This window comes from Neofelis nebulosa, chromosome 16, assembly GCF_028018385.1.
Source record: "Neofelis nebulosa isolate mNeoNeb1 chromosome 16, mNeoNeb1.pri, whole genome shotgun sequence".
Taxonomy (NCBI): domain Eukaryota; kingdom Metazoa; phylum Chordata; class Mammalia; order Carnivora; family Felidae; genus Neofelis; species Neofelis nebulosa.
The window spans coordinates 6,923,880-6,948,143 of NC_080797.1; the positions used below are offsets into that span (position 1 = coordinate 6,923,880).

A 24,264-nucleotide genomic window follows, 5' to 3' on the forward strand; every position below is an offset into this window, starting at 1 on the left:
CATCCTGATGTTTTTCCATTCCTAAAGGATATTTTAATTGGATATAGGATTGTAGGTTAACAGTTATTTTCTTTCAGTACTTGGAAAATGGTGTACCACATCCCTCTGTCCTCTGTAGTCTCTCATCAGAAATCTTCTGTAATTTGAGTTGTTTCCCCTCCATTAGTAAGGTATCATTTTTGTCTCACTGTTATCAAGTCTTTCTTTGTCTTTAGTTTTCAGAAATTTGACTATGAGTCTTGGTGAGGACTTCCTTGTGTTTATCCTGTTTGTATGTGCTCAGCTTCTTGAATATTACATCTTTTGCCAAATTGGGGCAGTTTTCAGCCATTGTACCTTTGAGTATTTTTTCAGCCCCCTTCTTTTCCCTCTTCTGGGACTCTGATGACATCAACATTTAATCTTCCACTATAGTTCCACAGGTCCCTAATGCTTTGGTTTGGGTTGTTTGTTCTATCTTTTTTCTGTTGTTTAGACTGGGAAATTTCTCTTGAGCTTTCTTGCAGTTCACAGATTTTTCCTCTGCTTTCTCCATTCGACAGTTGAACCCATCCACCAGGAATTTTTTTTTTTGCGGGGGGGGGGCAGTGATTTCTGAGAGAGACAGAGTACAGAGAGAGAGGGAGACACAGAATCGGAAGCAGGCTCCAGGCTCCGAGCCGTCGGCACAGAGCCCGACGCGGGGCTCGAACCCACAAAACATGAGATCCTGACCTGAGCCAAAGTCAGACCCCCAAACGAGTGAGCCATCAAGGCACCCCCTCCCCACCTACCAGGATTTTTAACTTAGATTATTACAGTTTTCAACTTTAAAATTTTCATTTTCTTCTTTTTTATATCTTCTGTTCTGAGACTTTCTATTTTTTTTTATTCATTTCAAGCACGTTCATAAATGCCTATCAAAGCATTTTCTTGGCGAATGCTTTAAAGTCTTTGTCAGATAATTCAAACGTCTCCATCATCCTGCTCTTGGCATTCATTGATTGCCTTCATTCAACTTGGGATCTTTCTGGTTCTTGATAGAATAAGCAATTTTTTATTGATACTTGACTATTGTCTTATATGATGAGATTCTGGGTTTTATTTAAACTTTCTCTTTTAGCTGACTTCCTCTGATCTCATTCTAGCAAGGGAAGGGAGAATTCTGCTTTGTTACTGCCAGGTGGAAATAGAAGTCCTGGTTCCCCCCTTGGCCGTCACTGGTTCCCACACCCCCAAGAGGGTGATGCCCCTCGTTACTGCTGGGTGAGAGTGGGAATTCTGGCTCCCCATTAGGCCTTCACTGATACCGCCCTGGCTGGGAGTGGCTCATTATTGCTCCCCACTAGGCTTCCATTGTTGCCATCCAGAGGGTGGTTTTGTTACTGCTGGATGATGGTGAAAGTCTCGACTCCCCTGGGCCTCCCTTTACACCACATTCCCAGAGGAGGAGACAGAGGCTTTGTCAACACAAGGTGAGGGTGGATGTGTGGACCGCTCATATGGCTTCCATTGTTATAGCTGAGAAGTGACAAATGTCCCAGCTCCATACTCAAACGTCTCTGATGCTACACTGGCCAAGAGGAAGGGGAGGATTGGGTGCTTTGTTATAGCCAGGCAAGGGTGAAAGGCTAGGTGCCCTTCCCAGTGTTGGCTGGTGTGGATGGGGTAGGACAACAGTTTTTTCTTCTGTAGCATTTGGCTGAAGTGAGCATTCATTATCTATGAACATTTTCTATCTTGCTAGGCTGCCGCCTTCCTGATCCCTGGGCTACAGGGACCTGGCTTTTGTTGGACTTTTTATCTCTGCACTCACTGGTATTTCCGTTCACAGCTTCAAGTGTGGAATATGTGAGACAGAAGTCCCATATTTCACACCATGCCGTTCGTTGGGTCTGGCGGTCACTGACCAGTCTACCTTCTGTCTGCCTTGCAAAGTCTTGTGTTTTATACGGAAAGCCCCAAGGTTTTGCTTTTAGTTAGTGACGGGAAATAGGTGAAATGTGTTCCCTCCGTCTCCCCAGAAGTGGAAGTCCTGGCACTAATATTTCAGTGTATCATTAGTTCTTCAGTATTTCATACATATGTTGCCATCTTTGACAATTCTGGTAGTTGAAGTTCTTCAGGCTCTCCATATATTGTGTTTTCTTCCTCTGTACCTTGAGTGTTGATCATCTGTTTTCATGGGAATTTGCAGTTTGTATGTGTGAGTGTGAGAGGGAGAGAGTGACCCCCAGAGAGACAAGATGACAGAGAACATGCCCACAGGAGAGAAATCATTGACCGAACCTTATCTCTGAGATTCTCTAGACAATAAATTAGGAATGTTTTGCGCCATATAAGATTCGCAATCTCCCCTGATGTGATGCAGGTTGGGGACACTTCGGCCCGTGTCCAGGTTCTTTCTCCAGATGTGTTCATCTCGGGTTCAAGCTCCCCCACCCCCACTTTCTGGCAGGGGCGCCTAACGCTTGGTTGCCAGATCTGAATGGTGGCATTTGAGTTTATCATTAGGAATCCATGTTTTCTCCTTGTTGGCTGTTTATCGATCCCTGGTCAGATTTCTGTTACTTTTACTTGCTTGTTTGGGGGAGGCCATGGGGTACAAGTTGGGGAACATGCTAAATTCTGTTACTTTAAAAAAAAAAAAAAAAGAATGTCTGTAACAACAGAAATGGTTTTGCTGTCCTTCATCCCGGGTTGAGACGGTAATAGACTCTTCAGAGGATCTTACTTGCCAGAGTATTTAAGGTTCCCAGTAAATGACAGTATGGTCTGTATTTTCTCTTGCTAGAAATGTCCACTAATAATGTGTGTTCTTCTAGTCTCACCATGAGCAGAGGAAGTGGGGAATAAGTACGAGACTGTGTTCTTAATTTTTTCTTTTCTTTTTTTTTTTTTTCACTGATAGATTTCTCAATTTTTTCTTTAGGGCAGAAAAGACTGAAGTTCTGAGTGAAGACCTTCTTCAGGTAAGGTTGTCACAGGCCCCTTAGCATATAGACATGAAATATATCTTCCCGTTAAAACTGAGTCGTTCCCAGTGCCCGTGTAAACCGCTTACACTGCTCCTCATGCAGTCTGTTTAGACACAGCTTCTTTCCCTTTATGATATTACTTTATTTTTTTTAATGTTTATTTAGGTGGGTTGTTTTTTTTTTTTTTTTTTTTTTGAGAGAGAGAGAGAGACAGAGACAGAGCATGAGCGGGGGAGGGACAGAAAGAGAGGGAGACACAGAATCCAAAGCAGGCTCCAGGCTCTGAGCCATCAGCACAGAGCCCGATGCAGGACTCGAACTCATGACCTGAGCTGAAGTCGGAGGCTCAACCGACTGAGCCACCCAGTCACCCCTATATATTACTTTAAATACCGGTTTAGGTAAGACTTTTCAGGAGACCTGGCTGTCATTTCACTGCGAGGTCACAGAGTCTCCTCGTCTGTGATTGTCCCTCCCTCCCCCCAGCTCCGGTTCTCCAGCGTTGGGTGTTGAATCCCCAGCAGTGCTTGTCTCTGCACAGACACGGGGTGGGCTCTTCTCCCTCGGTTGCCCAGATGGATGGCCCTGCTTCTCCTGACCTTGCCCTCACCTGGTAACCCCGCCCACTGCTCTGTGTGCAGGTGGAGAAACGCCTGGAGCTGGTGAAGCAAGTCTCCCACAGCACGCACAAGAAGCTCACCGCATGTCTCCAGGGCCAGCAAGGGGCCGAGGCTGACAAGCGCTCTGTAAGTACCCCCCACGCCATGACCGCACCATCCCGGCAGCTTAAACCTGGCCATCGGAGGACAGGGGTCCCGCTCCTGGGGCCGTGTTTGGTTACGCTGTGTTTCTACGGCCATTTCTGTGTCTGAGGGTTGACGTGTCCTGTGTTTCTGCCGTGTGGCAGCCCCTTCCCACCCCTTCCTGCCCTTGAACCCTGCCCGAGGCATCCTTCCCCACCCTCAGCAGGCAAGACCCTGTCCCTCTGTCCCTCTCTTTGTTGTCCCCAGACGGGAGCAACCAGGGTGTGCTTGGGATTCCACGGTTAGGGAAGCTCTAAGCTGTCTTCTCTCTGCTTTGTCTCACTTACAGGCTCCCTGTGCCTCCAGAGTATTTAGGATCCCATGGAAAAAAATCCCCCCTAGGGCACCTGTAAAGACCGTTGTGAAAATTATTTTCCCTATAATGAAAACTTTATTTTATTTGTTTATTTTTAAAGTGTATTTATTTTGAGAGAGACAGAGACAGTGCGAGTGGGGAAGAGGCAGAAAGAGAGAGAAAGAGGGAATCCCAAGCAGGCCCCGTGCTGCCAGCACAGAGCCCGACGCGGGTTTCGAACTCCTGAAACCGTGAGATCATAACCTGAACCGAAACCAAGAGTTGGAGGCTTAACCGACTGAGCCACCCGGGCACCCCTTCCCTGTAAGGGAAGGCTACTGAAAGGTTAATAAACGTTAATGAAACCTTGCAAGAGAGCCTGACAAATGAAGATATCCTAATGTCTTTGTGTGTAAGCTGCGTTAGTAACAAGAGGCATTGCCTGTTGCGATTCTGTTGAACAGTCCTTGCTAGAACCAGTTGTCTCTGGCTGCCCTCCTGACCTCCTCCCCGCCCCCAACTCCACCAGAGGTTAAAACAAATTCTTAGAGGTTCCATTGGCTTTATTACAAGGACTCTGCCATCTAGGAGGTTTTAATCCTCCTTGAGTTTATAGTCAACATGCTTGGTGTCTTTCTGTCTCTGGCATGCAGTTACTGTTGACCTCTGCTTCCCAGTGGTCTTCCTGAGCCTCCCACCCCCAGCTTGAGCGGGCTCATGTTGAGTGACTGTCACGCAATGTGTCCGGATGCTTCATCCCGTCTCATGCTGCCATTCTAGAACCTTCCCTGTCAATCATTCCATCTTCTTCCCAGTGCTCGTGTCTTCTTAACACTCCCAGAAGGAATCACTTATGTGTGGTAGAAAGAAAATGTTCACAGGGTTTGGGAAATATCTGTGGAAGTAATTCTGTGTGTATCCAGTGTTTTAGCAAGGGGCACCCGAACCGTCTAAAGGGAGAGTCTGCAGGGGCGCCTAGGAGGCTCAGTCAGTTAAGCGTCCGACTTCGGCTGAGGTCATGATCTCAAGGTTCGTGAGGTCGAGCCCCGCATCAGGCTCTGTGCGAGAGCTCGGAGCCTGGAGCCCGCTTCACATTCTGTGTCTCCCTCTCTCTCTCTGCCCCTACCCCACTCAAGCTCAGGAGTAGCATCCAAATGTTACCACTAGGGGTTTGAAACTGGCCTTTGGTGTTGGTAGGTTGATTCTTGCTAGACCTTTTTTTTTTTTTTATTTTTTTTATTTTTCCTGGGATAAGATAAAATTGCCTAGACCTGTAGGGTTTTAATTGGACTGAGGGTCTCTGCAAACTGTATCAGTTAGGAGGCATTTGGCTCCCCACGTGTTCTAAAATATATTAATAGGAAATTTAAGATAGGGAGAGGCCACCAGGTTAGGGGATCATTGGCATTGAAAAGATAAGTTTGATGGGGGAGGGAGACACTATGTCATGGAGGGCCACACGGGGAAACACCAGGGTCAGACAGGACAGAGAGCGGCAAATGCATGCAAGAGTTGATCGTGCTTTCCCTTGGAAGGAATAGTTGAGGCAGGATAAAGAGGCTTAGAGTTGGCCGGATTGAGTAACTTCGGCAGGCTCTGGGGCACGGGGCCGTCTCTAATGTCTGGTACCTGGCTCTGAGGTGGTTAGGGCAGGTGGATGGTGGATTGGACAGTGAGAGCCCCATAAACGAACGCGTTGGGGTGCAAGCTGTGGGTTGGTTGGTTTTCATTTGAAAGGCACAGTCATGGGTGAATTGTTGACTGTCTCTGAGAACTGGCTAACCCGTGACTCCTGGGTGGCTCAGTCAGTTGAGCATCCAACTTTGTCTCATCTCACAGTTTGTGGGTTAGAGCCCCGTGCTCGGTTGGTTGAGCATCCGATTTTAGCTCGGGTCATGATCTCATGGTTCATAGGTTCGAGCCCCGCATTGGGCTCTATGCTGACAGCTCAGAGCCTGGAGCCTGCTTTGGATTCTGTGTCTCCCTCTCTCTCTGCTTCTTCCCTGCTTGTACTCTGCCTGCCTCTCCCTCCCTCTCCCTCTCCCTCTCCCTCTCCCTCTCCCTCTCCCTCTCCCTCTCCCTCTCCCTCTCTCTCTCCCTCTCTCTCTCTCTCTCTCAAAAATAAACATTAAAAAAAATGAAAATGGGGGCGCCTGGGTGGCTCAATCGATTAAGTGTCTGACTTGAAACTCAGGTCATGATCTTGCTGTTCATGAGTCCAAGCCCCTGTCGGATTCTGTGCTGACAGCTCAGAGCCTGGAGCTTGCTTCAGATTCCGTGTCTCCCTTTCTCTCTGGTCCTCCCTCACTTGTGCTCTGTCTCTCTCTGTCTCTCTCAAAAAATAAACATTTAAAAAAAAAAATCAGCTAACCCTGGCAGAGGTGGTCCCCCCAGGGTCATCAAGGCACCAGATGTCAAAGCCTCAGATTACAACAAATACAGGACATAGTTAACACACTGATTAATTGTGACTTTTGCATAAAGGATCTTACTTATCACTTAATGAGATGTCTGAGGTAGTGGGTCCCGAGGTATATTCATCAGCTTTGGGCCAGCATGTCTGTGATGTTCTTGTCCCTCCTAGTAGTTGTAATGTGGCTGCTGTGGCTCCAGGCATCACATCTTCATGTTAACCCCATCAGAGGCAGAACACGTGAGGGTGGTATAGAAGATGAACTATCTTTGCATGCTTGTTTCTGTTTTGTTTTTATCGGGGAAGAGAAAAGCCTTTCCCAAAATAATTTATTTTATGTTGCCCTAGCTGCAAGGGAGGCTAAGGAGGGGAATACGTGTTGGGGAGAAACGGTGTTGCCATGGCTGGCCATGATTCGCTAGCTGGGACACAGGTGATGGGGCTGCTGTTGGCGGGGTGGGGGGGGGGGTGGCACACAGTGGCTGTTGTCAGGCCCTGAGGATTACAGTGATCACTATACAAATTGGACACCCCTCTGGTCAACCTGGAGGAAGTCTGTGCTCAACACGGGAGTATTGCTCAAATACGTATAGGTCAGTGATTCCACAGCATAAATTTCAAGCATCTGATTTGGTCATTGATTTCTTGAGCTGATCAGTCTTCTCTTGTCCTCCTGGGACCAAATATATGATCTGGCAGGAAAGAAAGTCAAAGAGCTATTTTAAATATTGAACAGCCTCAGACTGGCCAGAAAAAAATGTCCAAGGCCGTGACTCAAATCCATTTTTCCAGTTTTTTTTCTGAAGTAACACATCCAGGGGTTTAATAGGAGCCATGGCACTTATTAATTGCCTCATACTGAAATATGTGCTCATTTCTCTGAGATTATTAGGTAAGGAGATATGTCAAGATCCAAGGAACAGGCAAAAAGAAAAAGGGATTAAAAGTGAGAACCTTAACCGTGTCTCCCTTTCTCTATGCCCCTCCCCTGCTCATGCTCTGTGTCTCTCAAAAAATAAAATAAAACATTAAAAAAAAATTTTTTTTAAAGAGGGGGGTGCCTGGGTAGTTCAGTCAGTTGAGCGTCTGACTTTAGCTCAGGTCATGATCTTGTGTTCATGGGTTCGAGCCCCACGTCAGGCTCTGTGCTGACAGCTCAGAGCCTGGAGCCCACTTTGGATTCTATGTTTCCCTTTCTGTCTGCCCCTCCCCTGCTCACGCTCTGTCTCTCTCTCTCTCAAAAAATAAAACATTAAAAAAAATTTTAAGTGAGAAACTTAAAAAAAAAAAAAAATAGAAGAGAATGGGGAAGATTGGGAGTGAAGAAAGTAATGAGCTAACACCAAACGAGGAAGGTAGGTGTTCAGAGAGGGAGATGTAAATACAGAGAACAGACTGATGGAGGCCAGAGGGTAGGCGGTAGGGGGGTGGGTGAAAGGGGTGGAGGGGAGAGGGAGGTCCAGGCTTCCAGTTATGGGATGAATAAGTCACAGGGATGACAGCCTGGGGAATAGTCAGTGGTGTGGTAATATCATACAACGGTGACAGTGCGCATAGATAACGTGCGTGGGTATAGGGTTGTCGAATCACTACATTATGCATCTGAAACTAACGTATCATCGTCTGCCATCTATACTTCTGTAAAAAAGAGAAGGAGAGAGAGGGTCAAGAGATGGTCTTCAGGGAATAAGGCCAGCGGAAATGAGAGGTGGAGTCCTAGAGTCTCAGGATGGGAAGGGACTTTATCCCGGAAGGTGCACAGCTTTCTATTGGAGCCCATGGCAGTTTGTTGCTACTCGTCACTTTTCTTTTTTTTTTAATGTTCATTTATTTTGGGAGAGCGGGGAGGGGCAAACAGGAAATCCCAAGAAGGCTCCATGCTGTCAGCGCAGAGCCTAATGGAGGGCTTGATCCCACTACTGTGAGATCATGCTCTGAGCTGAAACAAAGAGTCGGACGCTTAACCGACTGGGCCACCCAGGCGCCCCCAAGCTCATTAGTTCTTAGCAGTTTAGTGGTTTCCAACCCTCCAGCCTTACTGTATACCTGAAAGCCGGGGCTGGCTGTCACATGGGAGCAGACAGGGGAGTGGAGTTTGGTTGGCACTGTCTCAGTGACCCGAGCAGCATTATTCAGTGGGTACTGAGCTAAACCAGATTCCTTATGTGGGATGGAGACTAGAGAAGATACGAATCAGGTTGCCATTTTGCTTCCTTTAGTCCAGGCCAATAGCTGGTTAATTCATTGGTTTCTGAGACCGTCAGTATAATGAACATGATTGGTTTTTCACCGTCCTTGTGCTTCTTCTGTAGGGCATTCCCATTCAACAAGCACACTGTTAGGAGGGGTCCTTCTCCACCTTCATCACTAAATCCTTGGAAAGGGCCACGTCTGCCACGTGAAGCCACACTTAATGCCGCGTGCTGAGCAAACCCAGCAAGATCCCTGTTCTCTGGAGGCTCACAGTCTTGCAGGGAAGCAGCCATTCCGTGGAGTCAGTAATTAGGCGTCACTAGGAATTAAGTAGTAGAGGGTTTCTGTGAGGAAGTGGCCTTTAAGGACAGCAAAAGATAGTGGCACCAAAAGAGGTCAAGGTGCCTGTAGGACAGGGGATGACATGTGCAGAGTTTTCAGAGACAGCAAGGAGTCGGGGGCATTTTCGAGAAACACGAGGGGGTCGTAGAGTATGGATGATGACAAGGGGAGAGGCAGGAAATGGGACAGTGGGGACCCCATCTCACTGTGTAGGCATGGTAAGGATTTGGACTTGATCTCTAAGATTAGTGGGGAGCCAGTGCTTTAATCAGGAGCAGCATGGTCTGATTTATTGGCAGTTGTGTGAAAAATGGGGCGGTGGCTATGGTGGGGCATAGGGGGCAGGGGCCCCAGTTGTGTGGGGCAGGGGCTATGGGGGAAGTAAGAGAGACAAATATGGCGGCGATCTTTGGGAGATACACCAGGATCGGGGAAGAGGGAGAGAAATTGGCAGATGCGCTAGATACACCGTGTAGAGCATCCGGGTCTTGAATGGACATGGGGGTTTGAAGAGTCCAGAGGGCTTTTGGGGTCTCTCTGGCTCAAGCGACTCTAGACTCCATAAGATTTGATGAGATCGCTTAAGGAGATAAGTGGCCTTGAGTCAAGAGCCCCAGGACCTGCAACATTTTAAGCCTTCACTGGCGGAGGATCTAGCAAAGAAGGTGGAACAGTCAAGAATGGTACAGGAAAACCACCTCCGTGACTCCTAGACATTACCCTTTATTTTTCTCTTTCCACACCCAGACTTTCGGGAGGGCCCACTGTCTTCCTTCAGACAATTTCCACGTGCTTCAGCATTTGCCACCCTCGTCCATGCAGGCATCGTCTCTGGCCTAAACACAGCTGTTCCCGACGGGTCCTCCACTCTCCACTCCCAACCCATCCCCGTTATAATCCACTGTCTACAACAGAGATCAGACAATGCCACTGTCCTGCTTCAGTCCCACCCAAAGATTCCCATTGTAGAATAACATTTGAGCTCCTCACCCTGACCCTTGGGCCCTAATGATACGCCTTCCCCTGCATCTCTGAGCTCAGCTCTTGTTCCCGCCGCTGTCATCATTGTCCCAACGGCACTGACCCGTCGCAGAACACGGGCGTGCCCGCAACTTTTTTATTTTTCAATTCTCAGCTCCTAATTAGGGTTCTCAGCACCTAATGTGTTCGTTCCCTTCCTCCCCCCATCACATCACCTCATTTTATTTCCTTCATCGTGTGTAATATGATTATCTGAAATCCTTAAGATCGTTCCCCTCCACGAATACATGAGTTCACGGGAGCAGGGATCTTGCCCATCCATCACGACCACATTTTTAATGCCTAGAACAGGGCCCACCACAGGGTAGGCAATGGTAAAAATACATCTGTGTCATGAATGGATGGCCCGGGAGTATTTTAGGCACAGGACCTGCCTAATGTGTCAGCAAGCCAGTTTGAATCTTTCCTTTTCTCTCCAGAAGCAATTTAGCATCATGATCTTAAGCTCTGGAAGCTGATCGCCTGAGCTTGAAGCCCAGGTCCACTGCTTCCTGATTATACCTGACCTTGGACAAGTCAGTTAGCTTTGTATATCTCTTGCCTTCTTCATTTGGTAAGAACAGTAACGAATTTCTACCCAATAATGTTGTTTGAGAGCTCAGTGAGGTAATACACAGGAACGCCTAGCACAGTGCTTAACGTAAGTAAATATTCAAGAGGTGTAACCCACTGCCATTATCGGGGCCCCACCGTTCAGCTGAAATGACCATTGACAACTACTGAGCCCCGAGCAGCCCGTCTGGGCTGTATCTTTTGGGGAGTGAACTCGGGAGTTGCCTGTGCTTGGAATCAGCAGTTTTCAGGACTAGAGGGTACGGGTGTGTATGTTGGGGAAACAGAGTGGATATTAGGATTAGACTTTTTGTCTCTTAGTCATTCTACAAAGTGTGTTGATTGTTCCTGAGATAATTTTAGAGGGAACAGTCATCTCAGAAAAGTCGATTTGATGACTTCCAGACCCTGGAACATTGTGGCTTCCCTAACCTTAATTCTTAAGGTTCTATCAGTCCTCTAGAATTGGGGGGAAGTTTATTTTAGTTTTTTGTAATGTTTATTTATTTTTTGAAAGAGAGAGATGGAACAAGAGTAGGGGAGATGCCGAGAGAGAGGGAGACACAATCCGAAGCAGGCTCCAGGCTCTGAGCTGTCTGCACAGAGCCCGACAAGGGGCTCAAACCCACGAACCATGAGATCATGACCTGAGCTGAAGTCGGACACTCAACCGACTGAGCCAGCCAGGTGCCCCAGTAGAGGACTTGTTTAAATAAATGTTGTCGTCTTCGTTCAGTGATCTATGTATCCGTTAGAAACAGAAAGAAAGAATGGGCCAGCTGTGTGTGTCACCATGGGAAATGGAGCACACGGTATCTCCACACCAAGCAGAGAGCAAGGCGTAGAGTCGTGTATGTTGTATGCCAACATTTGTGGGGGGAAATAGATCCACTAAGAACAGACACACGTGAGTATAATGGATCCACTTAGAATCTTTGTGGAAGGGTACACAAAAGGCTGGTCCCTGTCACTGGCTCTCTGGTGGTAAGAGTCACAGATGCAAGGGACACTGGTTGCTGTAACCCTTCTGGTGACTTCATGCGCCATGCCCATGTATTTCCTATTCCTGTTCAGTTTACTGTAAGTCCAGTAAACTGGCTCTTGTACACAGAGGGCGACCTTTGTGTTCAGGGCAGAGCCCAAAGGAAGAGGCAGACAGACCGCTCCAGGTTAAGTAGGTGGCAGGTTTAATAAGGAACCTTATTTACGTGGTTTGTCTTGGGTGGTCATAAGACCAATAGATCCCCCTTCCCCCTCTCCAAATCTTAAAAGTTCATAAAGAGACCTCAACTAGGGTTTGGTCACGTAGACTGTCCGGATGGTCTCAACAGCACCTTACTTTACTATCCCAGGGCTGTGTCCTTAAGGCAGCTTGCTGGTTGAGCGAGGCAGGTGGATAGAATGTTCCAAGGACAGGGGAGTGGGTGAGGAACCTCCGATTGCCTGGGTCCAGTGCATGGGTCAGTCAGCAGTCACATCCTCTCGGTGACCTCCTCCAATAGATAGCTAGCTAGCTAGCTAGATATGACCAAGGACAAGAGAGAGAGAAGAAGGTCATTCTCCCCGTTAAAAATCTTAAGAATGAAAGGGCCATTGAAACAGGAGTCCCTGTCACTGTGTGATACTTTGTCACTGACTACTACCCTCTCTGCCACCTGAAAGCATCTCAGAGTCATTAGCGAGGGTGTTAAGTGACTAGGAATGGCTGGAAACTTATGTTGCTTCCCTCGCACAAGAGCAGGACCCAAAGTCCTACACTTCGGGCTGGTTTTTCTAGTCTGCATTTTGCAGAAGAGATGTTTGGCTGTCCCCACCATCCTTCCCCGAGACTGGTTAGCTTCGTGATCATCAGTGGCTGTTTTTATTATGTTGGTCTTGACCCTTGTGCCTCTGGCCACCCACAGGCACAGTTTCTTGCACACTTAGACCCTCTGATGGGACTAATTGAACTAATCTTTGTCCATAGTTAGAAAAACTTGAGTCATCAGCCAGTAGGTAATGTTTCTTCAACGGATGTCAACCTCCTGGCTATTGAAAGTCCTCTATAGTCTGATACAGGCACCGTCTCTCTTAGCTTTCTTCCTTGTCACATTTCAAAGAAGGATTCTGAATAGCTGAGGTCCTGCCCTAAAGCCGGGGGACTTGAGGTGCTCAATACAAACCAGAAGAGATCGATACTATGATTGTTCTGTCTGCATTCAAGACAGAGCATCTCCGCTGGTTGGTTATTGGGATATTTTAGGACGTTACGTATTGAAGACCTTTCTCTTTAAACCAGGTTTCTCAGCCTCAGCACTCTTGATGTTCTGGGCCGAGTAATTCTTTATTTCGACGGAGGGGCGGGGGTGCTGTCCTGTGCGTGGTAGGATATTGAGCAGAATCCCTGGCCTCTATCCATTAGACGCCAGAAGTGTCCACCATGTTTTGATAAGTGAGAGCATCTTTGTGCATTGCCAAACCTCCCATGAGAACAGAGGGCAGAACCACTCCTGATTAAAAACAAAACCAGGGGCTACTGGGTGGCTCAGTTGGTTGAGCGTCCAACTTCGGCTCAGGTCATGATCTCACGGTCGTGGGTTCGAGCCCTGCATCAGGCTCTGTGCTGGTGGCTCAGAGCCTGGAGCCTGCTTCAGATTCATGTCTCCCTCTCTCTCTGTCTCTCTGTCTCTCTGTCTCTCTCTGCCCCTTCCTCGCTCACGCTCTGTCTCTCTCAATCTCTCAAGAATAAATGAACGTTAAAAAAAAAAAAAAAGAACAAGACCATAATTCATGGTGCCTCTGTGAGCATATATTAGACCTGCTTCACTCTTTTCTTCTCTAATTACCTTAGACACTTTTTAAAAATGTGCTTTAAATAACTTTTATAAAAGGTGATGTTGGTGGGGGGGGGGGGCGGGGGGGCACCCAGGTGGCTCTGTTGGTTAAGCATCCGACTTCGGCTCAGGTCAGGATCTCACAGTCTGTGAGTTCGAGCCCGCATCGGGCTCTGTGCTGACAGCTCGGAGCCTGGAGCCTGCTTTAGAATCTGTGACTTTCTCTCTCTCTGCCCCTCCCCCACTCACGCTCTGTCTCTGTCTCTCAAAAAATAAATTGATGTTAAACACAACTTAAAAAAAAAAAAAGGTGATGTGGAAATACATTTCCTCATAACGTATTGTTTGCTGCACCTTTTCTTAAGTCTCCTGAAATTTCTACACCACAGCCTTGTAGGACAACTAGAAGGTGATGTTTAAGTTTGGATGTGTTAATACTGAGTTGCCTAGTCTAGTTTTTACCAAGAAGAGTGTCCCATTTTATTTGAAGTGACGAGTAATGATTTTGTCCCCTGTGTGGAAGGCGTCTGACCCCACTGGAATGGATGTGTCTAAGCGCAGGGAGAGGGATACATGTTAGACCCAAGGAAGGCCTCATCCACACAGGTGTCTCGGGCTCTCTCTCCCTGGATTTACCTCAGGACCCACATGAACTTCCAGATCACTCTTGGGGGTTGCCCTGCCTCCCCGGGTCTTCCCTGGGGACACGTTAGAGTATGCAGATCTCCTGGGGGTGTTCAGATCCCTAAATTCAAGTGGATGGAGCCCTAAAAATTTGTTTTCCTGCTTGATCCCGCTTACAAGCCATTTGGATTTGTCTGTCTCAGGATTGAGTTAGTTTAGTTCAGTTTAATTATTTTTTAACTTATGTTTTTAGAGAGAAAGCAGGGGAGAGAAAGAGAGAGAATGTTAAGGAGGCTTTGTGTTCAGGGCAGAGCCCAACTCAGGGCTCGACCCCACGACCCCGGAATCATGACCTGAGCCAAAATCAGGAGTTAGGTGCACGGGGTGCCTGGGTGGCTCAGTCAGTTAAGTGTCCGACTTCGGCTTGGGTTATGATCTCATGGTTCGTGGGTTCGAGCCCCACATTGGGCTCTGTGCTGACAGCTCAGAGCCCGGAGCCTGTTTCAGATTCTGTGTCTCCCTCTCTCTATGCCCCTCCCCAATTCATGTTCTGTCTCCCTCTGTCTCAAAAATAAATAAACATTAAAAAAAAATTTAAAAAAGAGGTGCTCAGCTGACTGAGCCACCCAGGAGCCCCATGGATTGAGTCATTTTAATCCGATCACACTCTTAAATCCTCCGAGGGTCATCAGACGCCCTCAGAATGAGACCTCGGTGCCTGCCTCTGGAGGAGAAGGCCCTCTATGATCTGGCCTCTGCCTTATGCTCTACCCACTCCTTGTCACTCACTCACTGTGCCCCAGCTGCACTGGCCTCGGTGGGGACCTTAGGGCAGCCATATTGGTCCCAACTCAGGGCCTTTGCACATGCAGTTCCCTCTACCTGGACTATTCTTTCTCATGCTGCTGGTTATTTATTTGCTTATTTCTTTTGGAAAGGGGCGGGGGAGGTAGAGGAAGGGTAGAGGAAGGGAAGGTAGAATCTCAAGCAGGCTGCATGCTCAGTATGGAGCCCGAGGCGGGGCTCAATCTCACGATCCTGGGATCGTGACCTGAGCTGAAGTCAAGAGTCAGCTGCTCAACCGACTGAGCCCCCCGCCTGCCCCCCCCACCTAGGCACCACTGTGTTGGCAGTTCCCAGCTTGTTGTTGTCTGTGTGTGTTGGATGGTTCAGGCTCAGCAAGGAGAGAGCTGGTCACTTACTAGTAAGGAAGGAATGGGTCGTGCTACCCTACTGTGGATTTGCCAAAGTTGGATATTTCATTTAAATAGACTCGTATGATACGTGCCCCGCGTCTGGCTCATTTCACTTAGCATAATGTTTTCGAGGTTCCCCCTCAGCTTATGTCAGCGCTTCGTTCCTTTTTATGGCTGAATAATATTCCCTTGTCTGATTATACCGCTTTTTATCGATCCCTGCGTCAGGTGGTGGACGATCAAGCTGTTTGCGCCTTTCGGCTGTTGCGAATCGTGCCTCCGTTCTCATGCGCGCACATGTGGTGTGTTTCTTTTGACCATCTGCTTTCAATTACTCTGAGTGGAATTGAGTAGAATCGCCAGGCCGTATGGTAATTTTGTGTCGTTTATTGAAATGTTGCCACGCTCCGCAGAAGCCCTGCCCCATTTTGCATTTCCACCAGCCCTGCTTGATGAAGCTCAGCGTTTCTCTACCTGTTCACCAAGGCTCCCCATGGTCACCGATACTTTCTTTCTGGTTGTTATTATTGCCCTTGCCATGCTAGTGGCTATGAAGTAGTATCTCTTTGCGGCTCTGATGTGGATTTCCTTCATAACTGATGACGTCAAGCGTCTTTCATATGTTCAGAGGCATTTTCTGTCTTCTTTGGAGGGTGCCTTTGTTTTTATGGTTACTTTCTTTGCATTGTCACTGTATGTGAACACTTTTCTCTCTCCCTTCCTCCCTCTCGCGTGTTCTCTCTCTCTCTCTCTCTCTCTCTCGACCATAAAGCTGCCTCGTTTATAAAATGGAGCTGTGGTACTTCTCCCGGGAGAAACTGACCTTTGGAACTTAAAGCATTGTTCAAGTCATTGTTAACATAAGTTTCAAATCTTGTCTTTTTTTTTTTCTTGCTGTTATTCCACTTTATTTTCATTTTTTAGAGAAAGCGAGCAGGGGAGGGGCAGAGAGAGAGAATCCCAAGCAGGCTCCAGGCTCAACGTTCAGCCCAATGCAGGGCTCTAACTCACAACCATGACGTGACGTGAGCCGAAATCAAGACTTGGATGACTAACCAACTGAGCCACCCAGGCGCCCCTATCTCATTGTATTTTAAAATGCAGTCTGGGGGGCGTCTGGGTGGCTCAGTCGGCTAAGCGTCCGACTTCAGCTCAGGTCACGATCACTCAGTCCGTGAGTTTGAGCCCCGTGTCGGGCTCTGTGCTGAACGCTCAGAGCCTGGAGCCTGTTTCGGATTCTGTGTCTCCCTCTCTCTCTGACCCTCCCCCGTTCATGCTCTGTCTCTCTCTGTCTCAAAAATAAATAAACGTTAAAAAAAATTTTTTTTTAAATAAAAATAAAAAATAAAATGCAGTCTGTAAACTGTAGGCTTATTTTCCAAATTGGCACATTTTTTTTTAAATCTCTTAAAAAAAAATTTTTTTTTAATGCTTATTCATTTTTGAGAGAGAGAGAGAAAGAGAGAGACAGATCATGAGCAGGGGAGGGTCAGAGAGAGAGGGAAACACAGAATCCAAAGCAGGCTCCAGGCTCTGAGCCGTCAGCACAGAGCCTGACGCGGGGCTTGAACTCACAAACTGTGAGATCGTGACCTGAGCCAGAGTCAGACGCTCAACCGACCAAGCTATCCAGGCGCCCCCTAAATTGGCACCTTTATTTCAGTTTTGATTTTCTGAGTTTTTTTTTTTGTTTGTTTGTTTGTTTGTTTGTTTTTAATTTTTTTTTTCAACGTTTTTTATTTATTTTTGGGACAGAGAGAGACAGAGCATGAACGGGGGAGGGGCAGAGAGAGAGGGAGACAAAGAATCGGAAACAGGCTCCAGGCTCCGAGCCATCAGCCCAGAGCCTGACGCGGGGCTCAAACTCACGGACCGCGAGATCGTGACCTGGCTGAAGTCGGACGCTTAACCGACTGCGCCACCCAGGCGCCCCTTGATTTTCTGAGTTTTGACCTGTCTGCGTCTAATCCGTCCTTGTACGCTATGAGTGTTTAGGTTTTAAACATATTTTAAGGTCAGTTTGTATCTTAACTAACACAGTATTGAGGCAGGAATTCGACTTTCTGCTGTTTTAGAGTAGGCAGGTGACTGTTGGAGTGGTTTTCATTACAACGTCGTCGTCGTCGTTGTTGTTGTTCTCCTTTTCAGAAAAAGTTGCCTTTGACAACACTGGCTCAGTGTTTGATGGAGGGGTCAGCTATCCTGGGAGATGACACGCTTCTCGGGTAAGTGACACCATGTGTGGGTTTGTACCAAATCTGCGTAAGTCCCCATCCCTGAAAAGGGCACCAGAACTTCTCAGGGATGCACTGAGGACACCTGAAAGTCTGGCTGGGGCTTGGGTGCGAAGAAGAAAGGGTTTGCCAGTGAGAAAAATGCAAAAAGCCCAGGGATCGAAGTCATCTTTTCTGTGCAGTGAGGCAACTTCCCTGGGGGAGAAAATTAGCACACTAAACACACTACACTGTGGAAGGACAGTTGAAACCCCCAGGGCTCCAGCGGAAGCAAATGGGAAAGCTCTCCATGTCAGATGTCAAAAATTACAGAATTCCGAGAACCGCCCTGGCTGATTTGGAGCTCACAATGAAAACAAACTAAAAATAGAATCGTCGTGAGGGAGAAGCAGCAGGCACCGTCAGCAGGAGAATCGGGTCCCTACGAACTAAAAAATGGTAGGATAATAGGAGGGAAAATAGGAAATCATAATGTCGCTATGAAGCAACTGTTCTTAACATGAAGCTGAAAACTTAGGGACGGTGCAGGCTTTAGCAGCATGTACCCCAAAATCAGAACAGTAGACGTTAGCATGGCCCCCAGAAATGGGTAACACACACACAGGTGGGTGAAACATTCCATATTTTTAAGGAAAAGTGTTTTTGGAACTATGTACGGTGACAAATGTTAACTAGACTTCTCATGCTCTTTTCACAATATATACAAATATGGAATCATTGTGTCGTGCACCTAGAGCTAATATACCGTTATACGTCGATTATATTATGTATGTCAATTAACATGTAAAGACAAAATAGTCCTTAACAAAAGAATCAAGTGATATGGAAAAAAAAAAAAAAAAAAGAGGGAGAGAGAGAATAGAATCAAAGAAAAAGCAAATAGGACTTTTAAAAATTCAAATCGTACTTAATATGATTTAAAAACGTGAGGCAAGTTATTGGCGAGGATGGGGTGGGGGGGAAGAAGACTTGTGCGCTGTGGATGGGAATGCAAACAGGTGGAGCCACTTTGGAAAAGAGGATGGAGGTTCCTCCAAAAATTAGAAATAGAGCTACTCTATGGCCCAGTAGTCTTGCTATTGGGTATTTACCCAAAGAAAACAAAAACCCGAATTCACAAGCGTATATGCACTCCTGTGTTTGCTGTAGCATTATGTACTATAGCAAGGATTCGGAAGCAGCCCAAGTGGTGTGTACGTGTGTGTATGTGTGTATTTATATATGATGGAATATTACTAAGCCGTAAAAAGAGTAAGATGTTGCCGCTTGTGATCATGGATGGACCTAGAGGGTTTTATGCTAAGTGAAATAAATCAGACAGACCGAGAAAGACAAATACTATATGATTTCATTTACATGTGGACTCAAAAACAAACAAACAAAGCAGAAACAGACCTATAAATATAGAGAACACACTCATGGTTGCCCAGAGGGGAGGGGTGCGAGGGCCAGGCTTCCAGTTATGAAACCAGTCACAGAGATGAAAGGTACAACATAGGGAATTTTAAAAAGCAGGGGGAGGAGGGCCTGGGGGGCTCAGTCGATTAGGCATCCAGCTTCGGCTCCGGTCATGATCTCACGGCTCGTGAGTTTGAGCCCGTCATCGGGCTCTGTGCCGACATCTCGGAGCCTGGAGCCTGCTTCGGATTCTGTGCCTCCCTCTCTCTCTCTGCCCCTTCCCTGCTTGCGCTCTGCTCTCTCTCAAAAATAAACGTTAAGAAGTGTTTTAAAGGTATCACATTTCCATGTATAGTGTGCATGTTGGGAAAATGAGCCACCACACAGGGAATAGAATGGAAAACCTGTAAACTGGTGAAAGGGTGTAAAGGGAAACCGATAAAATAGAAAACACCCCCTGGGAGGGGCTACACGAGCAGCACGGGCCAAGAGAAAAGCGTAATGAAGGGCAAACAGCAGGTGAAATTGAGAGCACTTACTGGGTCTGTATCTCTAGTTGTAAAGGACGAAATAACCTCGACTGCTTATAATCTGGAGAGTCGCAGGTGGATAAGACACCCGCGCCGTTTCAGAGACTTGCCCAAAACATAGTGACACAGGTACATTGCAGGTCAGGTGATGAGGGACACCCAGGTAAACATGACAGACTGAGCACAACCATCTAATAAACCCGGAAAGGCCTGAAAGCCAGGAAAGAAAACAAGAGTTGGCGAAAGCTGTAAAGGTTCTGGATGGTACCAGTAACTGACCCGGTATTAGCGGGTCTCAGAAAGGGGACTCCGGAGCCAGAAGTAGGCTCTGCAGAGAGCCACATCCCTTACGTCCCGAAATGCTCACTGGTTCAGGGTTGCTGGCCCTCGGGACCTCTAGAATGGCGAGGGATTGCAGTTAGGCATGTGCATGAAAAGCTAGTCGGGTACCACTTGGACGGTTCACACGCAGCCCTTATCCACAGCCCTGGGAGACTCTCATCCCCTTGTGCCCAACCCCAGCAGAAGAGTCTGCAGCTTTGTTCTCTGGAGGGGGTAAAGCAGAGTGTCCCCAGACCGCGGGCACCGTGTAAGGGTCTCAGGCGTTAAAGTGACTGACGCATACTGGATGCTGAGACTCTTCATGTCTCTTCCCCCTGACCTCTGCAAGCCTCCCCAGGCCCGTGCTCTCTAGGCAGGAAAGAAACAAGAGCCTGGCAAATGTGACTGGCCCAACAGGAATGGACTAAAGATCAAAGATATCGGAGGGGACACTGCTCCAATTAATATGACCCATCTTGACCATCCTACAGACAATCTCAAAGCCGATAGGCTTTCTTCACGTACTCCCAGCTTTGAGTCTCCACTCTTTTTTTTTTTCATGTTTATTTTTGAGAGAGACAGACAGAGTGTGAGCAGTGGAGGGGCAGAGAGCAAGGGAGACAAAGAATCTGAAGCAGGCTCCAAGCTGTCAGCACAGAGCCCGATGTGGGGCTTGAACTCACAAACCACGAGATCATGACCTGAGCTGAAGTTGGACGCTTAAACAACTGAGCCACCCAGGCGCCCCCGAGTCTCCACTCTTAAATATAGACAGGCGTCCCAGATCTCCACACATTGGAGGGAAGTCTGACCTGAAACCTATATACCAAAACAGTTGGAGGTGGGGGCAGGGAATGTAACTGGGGAGAAATAGATACCACGTCAGGAGGAGATACTTTCAGGAAAATGCTTCACGTAACATTGTCATGTGATCAGAGAAAATAATGCGTCCCTGAAATAAAAGGATGTTTGTCAGTTATATCTCAATGAAAAAAAAAGTATTTAAAAAAAAAACACACACAACAGCCCAGGGTGTCAATTTAAAAAAAAGGGGGGGGGGGCGGGGCACCTGGGTGGCTTAGTCAGTTGAGCGTCCGACTTCGACTCGGGTCATGATCTCACGGTTCATGGGTTCGAGCCCTGCGTTGGGCTCTGTGCTGACAGCTTGGAGCCTGGTGCCTGCTTTGGATTCTGTGTCTCCCCCTCTCTGTGCCTCTCCCCCGCTCATGCTCTTTCTCAAAAATAAACAAACATTCAGAAAAATTTAAAAAATGCTTATGGGGGTGCCATAAGCTTGGTTTTGGCTCAGGTCATGATCTTGCAGGTTCAAGAGTTCCAGCCTTGCATTGGGCTCTGAGCTGGCAGCGTAGAACCTGCTTGGGATTCCTTCTCTCTCCCTCTTTCTCCACTCCTTCCCTGCTCGTGCTTACTCTCTGTCTCATAAATAAACTTAAAAAAAAAAAACTTATGGAAAAATACTCTGAGATCAAAAGCAAGCTCATGGAAACAAAACGTACAACTTTTTTTCAGTGGTAGGTTTAGAAGATAAAGTAGAAGAAATTCAGAGACTAGAAAAACATGACCATGACGTGGAAAATAGAAAAGTTGGAAGATTGGAAGGCGAATCCAGGAGGTTTTAGGCCTGAATAGCAGGACTTCAGAGAAAAGGAGAGGAAGAAATAATCCTAGCAGTAACAGTAGTAGTAATAAAGGAATTCGAGAGAATTTTCCAGAACCAAAGGGCATGAGCTGTTCTATTGAAAGGGCCCACGGAGCTCCTGGTACAATAGAAAAAGTTGAACCAATGCCAGGCTCACCACTAGTGAGGACCGAGTGACAAGTGAAAAGATTCTACAACCTTCTGGAGCAAAAAAAAAAAAAAAAAAAAAAAAAAAAAATTGTCATAGACAAAGTCTCAGAAATCTGAATGCTTCCAGACTTGCCAAGATCAACAGTAGAAACAGAAGATTAATTACTGTGGAATGCCTTCAAATTTCTGAAGGCGTCTGATGATCAGTGTAGAATTCAGTATCCTGCCTCACTGTCAGTCAACACTCAGGGTAATAGAGGAGAATGTTGTGGCACACAGGGTCTCAACAATTGGCTTCCCAAGGGGCACCTGGGTGGCTCAGTCGGTTAAGCATCCGACTTTGGCTCAGGTGACTTCCCACACACTCTCTCAAGCTGCTTCAGCAAGACGTGCTCGACAGTGAGGGAGTGACCAAGAAAGAGGTATAGACAGAGGACATGGGAAATAAGGTCTGTCCAGCACAGGGCAGAGGAAAATCCCAGGAAATGGGGAAGAAAGTATGCGGGAAGATGGCCATGCCAAACGATTGAAGGAAAACTCAATCCAGGTTGATGCGGGTCTGGGAGAGAAGAATTCGAGAAGTTGAAATTCATTCACATCCAGCGTGATTCAGTTTCTTAGGAGAGAAAGTAGTTCATGGTGGAGGGTTTGGGGTTTGATCAGGTCTATAGAGAAATAAACACGCAAACCAAAACAAGGCGATTATTAACTCCACAGAGAGGACACATACACAGCAAAGACCAGCGATCGCAATATACGACTCTGAATCAAACACATGGGGTCAAAAATATAGTGCAAATACTAAAGGTCTCTAAATACGTGCAGGGAGGTCAGGTGTAAAGGTAGCTAAATTTTCACTTTCCACAGTTGGCAGTCAATAGCCAGTGGTTACAATTCAACAACAACAACAAAGTAGCATCAGGAGCATGGAGGTAAGTAACAGACAAATTAGGTCAAAGACACCATTAGAAGAAGAAAACAATGATCCTAAGCCCACGACCTGGAAGTTGACATTTGCAGCAGATATGAAATAGAATGTGAATCCACTCTGTCTCCACACACGTATTTTTAAGTATATAAAAGGAACTCCTGCAAATAAAATGAAATACATAGATCCGGGTACACAATAATCAAAGAACATGAACAAGCACATCGTGGAACAGGAAATCGTGAATGGCCCCAAACACGGAAAGATCTTCGGTCTCTCCAGGAGCCACGGAATGCGAATTAAAGTCAGGATGGGGTAATGTTTTGCACCCACCAGTTTGGCAGAAATTAAATGCCTTAATGGTACCGAGGGTTGGAGAGAGCGTGGAGCATTGGGAACTCCTATTTGCACTGCTGAGAGAGAAGTTAGCATTCTCACTTAAAGAGCAAGTATCTAGTAAGGTTAAGGGGATGTGTGTCTCCTCTCCTTTGCACAGAAAAATTCTCACATGCAAACAGAGACCGTGCACATATGTCCTGCAGCTCTGGACGGAATGGCAGTGTTGATTATGGGAAGGGTTAATAAATGGTGGAGTGAAAATGCATACACCAGAATGACTTAATTCTGTGGATATCGAGACACATAAGCCCCAAAGATGATGATGCATGAAAAAAGCAAGCAGCAGATAGGTTCAGCCTAAAACCATTGCTGTGAACTTGTTTCTTTTTTTAATGTTTATTTTTGAGAGAGACACAGACAGAGACAGTGTGAGTGGGGGAGGGGCAGAGAGAGAAAGGGAGACAGAATCCAAAGCAGGCTCCAGACTCTGAGCCATCAGAACAGAGCCCCACATGGGGCTCAAACCCATGAACCTTGAGATCATGACCTGAGCCTAAGTCAGATGCTTAATCAACTGAGCCACCCAGGCGCCCCCTGATATGAACTTGTCGTTCAGGTGGGGCATTGGTATCATGTATTGTATGTGACCGCTTATGTGTCATCAAAGTGTAAACATAACAGGAAACAACAGATACATACTAACTGAAAAGTAACAGTGGTCTCTTCTTATACTTTTATTGATTTGTAAAAACTTTTTGCGTGAGTTTCAGTCAGCATGGTACCACGCAAAAGGAGGACTGTCTGTATACCCATTCAGGGGGCATTAACATCCTTGAAATAACATATCGTCTCATCTAGGAATATGGTATATAGCTTTCTACTCATTCAGGTATTCTGTTATTTGCTTATTACGAACACACTTTTGTAACGGTTTTTCCATTCCAACTTTCCACTGGATAATTGTTCATTCTCTACAAAGGTAAGTTGTCACAGCTTAAGAGAAGGGGTTTTCTGTCTCTAAGAGCCTCTTGGAATTGAAGCTTTTGGAATGTGTTTAAAGATGTTGGTTTGTTCGTGTATCAGTTATAGCTAGTTTTCCAGTGCTCTGGGCAGATAGAAGCATCTGGGTCTTAGAGGAGTGTGCATTCAGCATGCATGAGTCTGGGCTCCCCACACCTCTCTTATATTTCCCTACATGTTCCCTTTACTCCAGGCACACGGTAGGTACTTAGCATCATTTTAAAAAACTGAAAATTTCAGGGGCGCCTAGGTGGCTCAGTCGGTTGAGCGTCCGACTTCGGCTCAGGTCATGATTTCATGGGCTCATGATTCGTCAGTTCAAGCCTCATATCGGGCTCACTGCGGTCAGCCCGCCAGCGCAGACCCCTCTTTGGATCCCCTGTCCCCCTCTCTCTGCCCCTCTCCCGCTTGCCCCTTCCTAAAAAATAAATGTTAAAAAAAAAAAAACCTGAAAA

The 24,264-nt window shown here is 46.8% G+C and overlaps 1 protein-coding gene across 1 annotated transcript in view; it reads left to right on the forward strand.

Moving 5' to 3' along the window:
- ARHGAP44 (Rho GTPase activating protein 44) overlaps nt 1-24,264 on the forward strand; it is a 182,013-nt gene that overhangs the window by 96,714 nt on the left and 61,035 nt on the right. The window contains 3 exon segments of the mRNA XM_058704892.1: nt 2,912-2,951; nt 3,599-3,703; nt 17,378-17,454. Of these exon segments, the coding sequence (XP_058560875.1) occupies nt 2,912-2,951; nt 3,599-3,703; nt 17,378-17,454 (222 nt within the window).